General features: G+C 39.8%; 1 protein-coding gene across 1 annotated transcript; it reads right to left on the bottom strand.

Moving 5' to 3' along the window:
• Nucleotides 1-1,275: 1,275 nt before the first annotated feature.
• On the bottom strand, nt 1,276-1,881 carry Tceal5 (transcription elongation factor A (SII)-like 5). Its single transcript, XM_013036599.1, has one exon. It carries the CDS (start codon nt 1,879-1,881, stop codon nt 1,276-1,278), a length of 606 nt encoding a protein of 201 aa, XP_012892053.1.
• Between the last annotated feature and the right edge of the window lie 8,751 nt (nt 1,882-10,632).

Below are 10,632 nucleotides of genomic sequence, written 5' to 3' on the forward strand. Positions count from 1 at the left end.
GAAATTACATGCTCAAGGCTATGTAGTCAATCAGGCAGAACTGGGCCAAGAATTATGCCTTTCTCTCAATGGTTAATGTATTCAATTTTTAAACTTCTATTATGTACTATGGGGTAGCAAAATGATTAACATAAATTCTTTACTTTGGAAAGGGCAAATCTACTGGGGTAATTAAAATGTCTGACACACATCAGTTAAGACTTTACAAGTAATTTTTTACACATTTTATGTCAGGATGAACACAAGTCTAAATTGAGAAGACACATTCTCCAGAATTCAGAAGGCCACATAAACTGGTTCATGAGTTTAAGCCCATTTGTACATCTACTTAAAATAATAAAATAAATAAACATACAAGAAAGCAACATAATGGATATTCAACTTACCAGGAACTCATGGAAAATCAAAGGCATTAACTTGAGGACTATAAGCCTATCAACCAAAGGGTATAAGACCCAAGACAGTGCCCAGCAGGTATGATATTAGCCCAAGGATGTTGCCACCCACCTCTCAGCTTCTGGACACAGGTGGGACTTCCTCTATCTGTTCTCCCCTGCATGGCTGATCACAAACTGCCAGTGAAGGGAGAATGTAGGAGCCAACACAACAGTTGTGAGGTAAGTTTTAGTCTCATTTTTACAGATGACAAGGTTGTTCCATACAGCAATGAATCTATAAGGATTGCCAGGTTAATTCCTTCAATTTTAAGTACTAGTAATATAAGTTTTACTTATCACTTCGTGTTCTGATAAGAATTTTATGTGTCTTCACAAGCTAAAGGAATTTTAATTGCCTGCTACATATTGTTCTCCAAACTATTTTATCTTTTATTCCTTCCTTTATGACAAGAGTAATTTTTTTGTAGTGCACTCTACCCAAGGTCACTGTACCATGGAACCATACTCTCAGCCTACTCTTTAGTGTGTGAAAAAAGAATAATCACCCTTAGTCCCACAACACAAGGAAAACCATTATTTCTCTTTGATCTGCTCAGTTGCAGAGTTTTCCTGTGTATGGATATGTTATGCAACTTTCCCCCCCAAAAATGGGCTGATACTGAATCTGTGGTTCTGCAAACTGTATTCTTTATTGTTATTTTACAGTATACCATGAACATATTTTCATGCACATGGGTGAAAAGTTTGCTGGAGGACAGTGACACCTAAAGGAGAGTTATCAGCATAGGTGAAAGCACATAGCCTGGCAAATGCCTGCCAGGGAAAGCAGGGCTGGGAATATTCCCATCAGAGAAATTAGAATTAAAGGCCGAGGTCATCAAACAAACGGGACATCTTCTAAGTCCTTCTGGCCCCTCCCTCCGCCCCTTACTCCCCTGACACCCCGTTGACCCCTTGGGGCGAATGCATCCTGCACATCTCTTTGCATCCAGTGACATCCTCCCATTTTCTGTTTTTTCCTTAGCTCTTCCTGAGCCCTGGACATATCAGCACACTCTCTCATCATCTCCTCACTGCTCAGATGCCTGTCCTGTAAATCCTCCCGAGAGTTCTTGGGAGAGTCATCCGTCGTCCCGCGGTCGGTTTTTCTTTTTGCTTTCCGGGGCACGTAATCTTCAGCCGGACGCTTTTCTGTGGCACGCTTCTCGCTGGCTGCCTTGGCCTGGGGCTCTGCCTTGCCCTCACCTGGTGGCTGGCCCTCATCTTCTGACGACTTTCCCTGCTTCCCTGACTTGTCCTCATCCCGGGGGTGGCCCTCCTCCTTTGGCCCTCCCTCACCCTCCAGCTGGCCCTCCCGTGCTGCCTTCCCCTTTGCATTAGACTTTTCCTCATCTGCATTTCCTTCATCTTCTGTACTCCCTTCATCTTCACCAGTTCCTTCGTTTTCTGGTTTTCCTTCCTTTTCTTTGTAGAACTTTTCCATGTTAAGCTTGTCCTTTTTTTTTACCTGTTCTAGGAGACAAAGAGGAGACATAGAACACTGAGGGCCTGGGGGTGAAATATGGGCCTGAGTAGTGCTTGCCTTTCTTAACTACGGGCTCTCTTGGCCCTGTCCCACCTTCCAGTTGCACTCCCCTCTTACATTCCTTCTTTTCCTTCCCACTTCACAACATAGTTGTGTTTGAACCAACTTTGTGGAAGCTTCCACAGTGGAAGGAGCCGTGTTCAGAAATTTATAGGAGCAGATTTCTCAACTTGGCTCTGGCTTTGGCTATGCAGACAGCAATTTTAAAGGGGTAGTCCTGAGTTACACACAACTAAAGGAATGCTGGGATATTTTATTTGTTTCCCTTTTCTGCAGTTCTAAGGCTCAACAGGAAGAGAACTAGGCCAGTTATCAGTCTTAAGAGCTACTATGATCTCCTCAAAGGGCATCACAGAGGCCACACCTCCTTTTTCTCACTTTCCTTCCCTCCCCCCTCCATTCTCACCAGTCATAAAGTACCATAGACATTGATGATGGTCACATCTGAAAGTGTAACAAGGAGGACTGGGGGAGTGATGGCATGCTGTCACCTCCCCAACCTCTGCTCTGGCTCAGGGATTGTGATCAGATCCCTTCTCCCACTGACCTGCACTGACACTGCAGGCCTTTCTTTTTCCTGTCTGGGTTGATGATCACAACCACCGATCTGAACACCTGGAGAGAGAAGAGAGACAGATGCTAAAAGAATTCAGAAAGCAAATGATGGGCCAGAGGGACACAGATTCTCTTCAGACTCTGTCAAAATTTCCCAGTTCTTACCACCCCCTTACCCTTTGCCTTGATCTTTCTAATTCCCCTTGACGATTCTAAGAACCTCATTTTTTCCTGTCACTGATGAATGGAAAAGAAATATTTCCAAAGTGTACTTATATTTCTGAATACTCCTCTTAAATTATCTCTCACTTTTCTATCTCATTTTAGAGCACTGAAATGAATGGACTTCAGGTCTGTGATGTGCAGAAGGCAGATCCTGCTGAACTTAGTTCTCTGCAATCTAACCTTCTCCCCACCCCCCACACTCCAGGGTACCCAAGTAGAAAAAAAGTCCAGCTTGTCTCTGAAAATGAAGATGATAGAGGCAGAAATTGCCAAAGCACTTCTGACACCTCTCCCTCCTCACATATATAGAAAGACCACATTTTCCTGCAATGAAAGAAACAAAGTATTTCCAAACTCAGTAATATTTTTGGTTCATGATGCCTCCTTTCAGCCCTCCCTAGTTTGTAAGCCATTCTTACCTAGTAGGATGCTGGTCCCTAGGCTAAACCTGTTCCCCTCTTTGCAATATCTTCATCCTTGACTCTTTCATCCCATTTTTTACTCCAAAATGGATGGAGAGTGGAGAACACATTTAGAAATTTCAGGCAGACACCACCTGCAGAATCTGTCTTCCACGTCCAGGGGTCACCCCCCCTCCAGCCCTGCACCTCCTTTCCACAGCTCTGCAGGGAAGGGATTAGCTCCTTCTCAGCCCCCTCTCCAGCTCTCCTCCTCCAACAGATGACAAGTAGCTCAATCACCAGCTTTTTAGGAGATCCCAAGCGGTACATATCCTCTATCCCTGACCCCTCTCAATCTTCCCACCACAAACAAGCCCTCTATTTCTTGCACCAACGGGGGTGAGCATCTGGAAAGAAATAGAGAGAATCTAGTCTTGAATCTGCTTCGGTCTTTGCTTTCTGTCATTCCTCCCCCAGGAGTGTGCAGGCAGTCATGGATCTGCAGCTATCCTTTTCACATTTCCTTCTGCCAAAAAGCCCACATTTCCCCAGGGAAATAAGATCTCTCCCCCAATGCTCACACAAAATTTTCTGCACCAAAACGAATCAGGAGAGGAAAGGCAATGGGATCTTGAAAACAGACACGATCCTTGGTTGCCTCTGTCCTTTACCATTCCTACCTCACAGATCCCCGGTTCTTACCGACCTGCAGTTGCCCCTCTGTCTGTCAGTCTCAAGTCTGCTATCTTCCACAGCATTAAGAAGCTGGTACCTGGAAGAGAGGGACATCTGCACACATCGGCTCCTGATCACGTGAGGAAAACGTCACCAGTGGACTCGGGTCTCTCGCTCTCCTCCCACAGGCAGAAAGTGCGTCAGGAGCCAGCCTACTTCTTTGCTTCACTACCTTAAACCCCTTCCCCTGTCCTTACCCTCCCCCACAACGTGAGGTACTGTCACTCATTTTGGTCTTTGCTAATTCTGGAGGTCAAATGTAGTCCCTTCACCATATGGTATGTCTTTATTCTTCTGTGGCTTCATCTTCTCCTAGGACTACTAGCCACTAGTACATCCCTGGATATTTTACTTTATTTTTTGTCATTCTCATGTTATCCCAAGGACCCTGCTCCTTCAATCTATTCTCAGCCTCTGCTGTTCTTTCTGCCTTCATGTAATGAGTACAGGTGAATTTCTAAGAAGGGAAGCAAGTAGTTAAAATGGATATGTTTTCTGGTTTTTGGGGTTTTTTTTGTTTATTAACATACAAGTTACAGGTTTCATTATGACATTTCCACACACGTATACACATATCTTGATCAAACTCGCCCTCCCTATTACTCTCCCTTTTCCTCTGCCTCCTTCTTAAAGCAATTTCAACACCTTTCACTGTTCTCTTTTCACAGATGCAAACTATTTCATCATATTCATTCTCATTCACTTCCCCTTATTAACCCAAACTCGCCCGCTAGTATTCCCCTCAAACAGAGTCTGTTTCACCTTGTCATTCTTTGTATGTGTGTATTAATTGTGCCGATGGTTTTCACCATGGTATTTCTTTTTTTTAATATGTTTTTCAGTTTTATTATTTGCTCCCCTGAGCATGAGTCATTATTAATGAACACAAAATTAAGCTAATTCACTTGGAAGAGAATTTTTTAACACAGGGAAAATAATCTCACAAAATTCCAAGTTTCTACTCAGAAGAGAGATCAAGTTCATAACAGTATCCTATATCAGATAGAAAATAAATCCAACTAGGCACATACAAACTGTACATTTAATGCTTATATGAATCACTTCTTTTATAATGTTTCTAATTAAGTAGTTGTACAAAAAGATTTCAATTCTAGAAGCCAAGTTTGAGTACAATGCCTCTTAATCAATGTAACACATTCCATCGTTCTTCCTCATTTACCATCTCCCATCCCTACTCTCAAGTTATGCAGTTCAGTTTTTACAATATGTACATTGAATATAATAAGGACTGCATTTGCTCACCCTTTCTCCATCCACTCATGTGCAACTCCTTTGCCCTTCTCCCCAAAACTTGTTTCTGCTTCCTGATATTCATTTTGATACACAGGTTGTTAGCTGTTCAGAAGTATTCACCATTGGACTTCTCCCCTAAGTATACCATTCTTTCATCTGTTTGTGTGTATATGCATAAAACCCTGTTTAGATCTAACTTCCATATATGAGAGAAAACATGTACTGTTTGTCTCTCTGAGCCTGATTTGCTTTACTTAGCATTTTTCCCAAGGTCCATTCATTTTCCTGAAGATAGCATAATATTTATTCCTCCTGATAGATGAGTAAAATTCCATTGTACATATATACCACATTTACTTGATCCATTCATCTGTTGTAGGGCATCTGGGCTCGTTACATAATTTGACTATCATGAATAGTGCAGCAATGAGCATGGATCTGCAAGTGTCTTTACTGTATCCTAACTTGCGGTCTTCTGGATAAATATCCAAGGGTAGTATTGCTGGATCATAAAATAGTTAGTTCTATGTTTAGTTTTTTGATGAAACTCCAAACCACCATTCAGAGTGGTTGTACTAGTTTACATTTCCGCTATTAGTGCAACAGGGCTTCCTTCCCCAGAAATCCCCAACAGCATTTGTTATTTTTGTTGTTGGTGGTGGTGGTTATGGGGCTTGAACTCTGGACCTGAGCGTTGTCCCTCAGCCCTTCAGGTCAAGGCTAGCACTCTACCACTTAAGCCACAGTGCCACTTTTGGTTTTCTGGTGGTTTATTGGAGATTAAAGTCTCACAGACTTTGCTGCCTGGGCTGGCATTGAACAGCAGTCCTCAGATCTCAGCCTCCTGAGTTGCTAGGATTACAGGCATGAGGGACCATGCCTGGTAGCATTTGTTATTAATGATGGTCAGTCTTACTGAGGTGAGATGGGATTGCAACGTTGTTTTGATTTTCATTTCCTTTGTGGTCAGGGATGTTGAGCATTTCCTTTGTTTATTTATTGTCCATTCTTACTTTACAGAAGTCTCTCTTTGGTTTCTTTGACTATTTAATGAGTTATTGATTTGGGAGAGGGTTAGATGGTAATGCTCTGTAGGCTGTTTAGCTTAGTAACTAACTCCTTTGCTGTACAGAAACATCTTAGTTTAATGCAATCCCATTTATCAAATGTCTACAATGCTCTTGGAAGTCTACTCAGAAAGTTCCTGCCTAGGCCAATAAGTTCTAATATTTCTCCTACTCTTTCCTGTAGTAGTTTAAGGTTACAAGTCTGGCATTTCGGTCTTTCATCCATTTTGAGTTGATATTAGTGCAAGGTGAAAGACAGGGATCCAATTTCAGTCTTCTACATGTGAATGTCCAGTTTGACCAACACTATTTTTTGAAGAGGCTGTCCTTATTCCAAAATATGTGTTTAGCTCCCTTGTCAAATGTCAGATGACTCTAAGTAAATGGGTGTATTTCTGAGTCTTCCAGTTTATTTCATTGGTCTTTGGGCCTATTTTTAGGCCAGAACCAAGCTCCTTTGTTCATCATAGTTTGGTAGTAAAGTTTGATATTTGTGATTGGTGATAGCTCCAGCATTGCTTTTTTTTAACTCAGATTTACTTTGGCTATTCAGGGTCTTTGTGATTACGTAAGAATTTTTGGAATTTTTATCTTGGTTTAAGCATGACATTGAGATTTTGTCTATCATATTGCTTTAAAATGCACATTTATTTAATATTTCCAAACAATAGTGCAGTGCTAGGTAGACTTGAGGAAATATGATTGTTAGCCTAATGTCAGTTTTGAAAATTTTGAGCAATGGTAGTGTTCATTCAGAAGTTTAGCTTTGTTAGAGGAGAGAGCTATGGGACCCAGGCAGTCCACAGTATGGGGAAGACGACAAAGAGACACACTCATAAGGTGCTGCCCTTGACCAAATTTCAGAGCCTTTCGTCTTTTTTTCAGAAACATACGTGGGCAGGTGACTAAGGTGGTAGGTAACCTAAGTACATGTCTTTGTGTTCTTTGCTTGTGCCCTCTAAAATTCTACTCAGATAATTCAGCCTTAGCAGAAAGGGGAGGGAACGCTGTTCTTGCTATGGTAATTAAATACCTTCTGGACCCCTGCATCTGATGGTTTCCATGGAGCTTGAAGAAGTAAGTGCTAAAGGAAATTCTTCCACCTTTTAAGTATTGTGAATAATGTTGCAGTAAATATTCATGTATGTGTTTTTGTGTGGTTGCATGTTTTGTTTTTATTTCTTTTATTTTTTTGAGGAACTACAAAACTGTGTTATTCTGTTTTAACATATGTATTTAGTACTATAAAATTGCCCTATGTATTTCTTTTGTCATATCCCACAAGTTATAAGTTGAGCTTTTCATTTTCACTCAAAGTACCTTCTAATTCTCTTTAAACCTTTTTTTTTGGCTGTTCTGGGATTGAGCCCAGAACTTCATAAATGCTACACAAAGTTCTCTACCACTGAACCATACCTCCAGCCTGATTTCCATTTGATTTCTTTTTTGGACTTGTTTTTCCCTAATGTAAAATGGAATTTTCCAGACATCTTTCTCTTGTTGATTTCTTATTCAACACCATTACGTTCACAGAAGATAGGTTTTAAATATAATATGAATCATTATCATGATTACAGCTTATTGTATAGACATGAATATGGACTATATTAATAAATGTTCCAAGTACATGTGAAATAGGTATATACTCTATTGTCTTTGGTAGCAAGTTCTACAAATGTCAACTAGATCATATTGTTCATGCTGTTCTTGAATTCTGATGGGATCTGCTTGCTTTATCATTTTTACAGAGACAATGATGAAACTGACTTTAGTTGCAGATTTGTCTATTTCTCCTTGCAGTTCTATGAATTTCTTGCTTCATATATTTTGAAGCACTATATGAATGTTTAGTCTTGTTCTGTCTTATTTATACATTTACCACTTAAAATTATGATAATCTATGATGTTCTTTGCTTTTCAATGTATTATGTTTAGTTATTAATATGGTTATTTGAGTTTTATATTAGTGTTAAAATTGTTCATCTTGATGTTAGGCGAAATGAACCCCAAGATAAGGACCCAAATGTTTTTTCTTTCTTGCTATTGTTTTTAACATATTTATAAGATATTTCTTTGTTGCTTTGTATGTCCCTCCCCCATGTTATAACCCCTGTTTTCACTGTATTTAATGTTGGTATAATTTGTTGGAAGGGAAGGGAAAAAAACCCAATTGTTTAAATAGGGATACAGGTGGACCCATTGCAACAATGAGATATACAAGACGTCATGTCAAAAAATGAACTTTACAACTTTGGCCTGGCGGGTGGGGGGTGGGGAGTGGAGATGGGAAGGGATAGGAAGGGGAAGGGGAAACATAGGAGGAGGCAATAATGCTTGATAAGAAATGTACTCATCACCTTGCTCATGTAATTGTGACCCTTCTGTATGCTATTTTCACAATAAAAAATATTGTTCATCTTTAACATCCCCTTACAAGTAATCAATTGTATCTTTAAAAATTAAGTATGATTCTTACAGGTAACATATAATTGTGCTATCCTTTTCTATCCAATCAGACAACCTCTAGAAGTGTTTAAAGCATTTAGATTAATGTTTAGGTTTAAATCAACTATCTTGTGATGTTTCCATTGGTTCCATATATTCTTTGTTCTCTTTTTAAAATATCCCTTAGGCTAAATGAATATTTTACAATCTCTATTTTATCTCACATATTTCTTTTTAGGTGTGTGCCAGTACTCAGATTTGAACTCTGTACTTCACGCTCTCACATGGCTGTTTTGTGCAAGGCTGTGCTCTACCACTTGAGTCACACCTCCAATTGCAACACTATCTTCTTAGCTATAAGTTTTTTAGTGCTTGTTTAAAAGGTTACATTCGGGACAGCGGGCACCAGTGGTTCACGCCTGTAATCCTAGCTACTCAGGAGGCTGAGATCTGAGGATCGTGGTTCAAAGCTAGCCCAGGCAGGAAAGTCCGTGAAACTCTTATCTCCAATAAACCACCAGAAAACCAGAAGTGGCGCTGTAGTTCAGGTGGTAGAGTGCTAGCCTTGAGCTGAAGAGCTTAGGGACAGTGCTCAGGTCCAGAATTTAAGCCCCATGACAAAAAAAAAAAAGATTATGGGACAGATCCTTAATGTATAAGAATCTACCTTTGAATTATATTAACAAATAGAATAAAATCCTCAAAACTGTGCACTTTCATTTCACCTCTGGTTTTTGTGGCTTTATTGTCATACATTTAACTGCCATGTATTATAAATCCAAAAATATATAGTACATTGTGAACAATCACAAGGATTGTGTTATTTATTGTCCCTCTCAGATAACTTTGTTCTCCCCTATCTGATGTTCAATGATGAAAAATTAATGTATTTTGTCCAGTTTTTAGATGTTTTAGTTGGTGAAATAAATCTAGTCTTTGTTACTCCATTAGCAGATGAAGCATAAATGAGGCCTAATGTTTTAAGTGATGTTTAATCATGAAGACTTTATTTTACTTCAAACTGGAGTACACTTTTGATGCTGCCTGTGTCTCCTGTTACTGAACTGGCAAATTCAAACTGCACCACTCTCTCAGGTCACACAATGACCATTTCATTTGTGTTTGTTTTTTAATTCCTTCAGTGATTTGAATATTTCAAGAAAAAGGTAATTGTTTTTTAAATATGCTTTTATTGTTACAGTTACATGAGCAAGGTAATGAGTACATTTTCTTTCAAGCATTGTTACCTCCTCCTTTGTTTTTCCCCTACCATCTCTTCCCTCCCACTTCCACAACTATACTCCCTCCTCCCCCTCCTCCCCACTTAAATTGTAAAGTTCGTTTTTCAACATAGTGTCTTGTACATCTCATTGTTACAATGGACCAACCTGTATCACTATTTAAGCATTTAAAGCCTACGGATTGGGAGAAGATCTTCGGTAACCATGCAACAAACAAGGGTCTCATATATAAAATATATTTGGAACTCAAAAAATTAAATCCCCCAACAACAAATCCTCAAAGAAACAACTGCCCAATAAATAAGTGAGCTAAAGACTTAAAGAGAAACTTCTCTGAAGAGGAAATAAGAATGGCCAATAGATATATGAAGAAATGCTCAACCTCTCTAGCCATAAAAGAAATGCAAATCAAAACAACACTGAGATTCGTCACCTCAGTTAGAATGGCTATAATCAAGAAATCTAATAACAACAGATGCTGGAGGGGATGTGACAGAAGGGAACCCTACTGCATTGTTGGTGAGAGTGTAAACTTGTTCAGCCACTCTGGAAAGCAGTATGGAGGATCCTCAAAAGACTCCACATAGAGCTCCCCTATGACCCAGCAATCCCACTTTTGGGCATATACTAGAATGATCACAAACAAGACCATACTAAAGCTACCAGCACAACTATGTTTACCTCAGCATTATTTACCATAGCTAAGATATGGAACCAACCCAGATG

Source organism: Dipodomys ordii, unplaced genomic scaffold, assembly GCF_000151885.1.
Source record: "Dipodomys ordii isolate 6190 unplaced genomic scaffold, Dord_2.0 Scaffold303, whole genome shotgun sequence".
In the NCBI taxonomy this organism is placed as follows: domain Eukaryota; kingdom Metazoa; phylum Chordata; class Mammalia; order Rodentia; family Heteromyidae; genus Dipodomys; species Dipodomys ordii.

Excerpts from the sequence above, each read along its gene's own strand:
- Tceal5 (XM_013036599.1), bottom strand. The coding sequence starts at position 1,881 with ATGGAAAAGTTCTACAAAGAAAAGGAAGGAAAACCAGAAAACGAAGGA.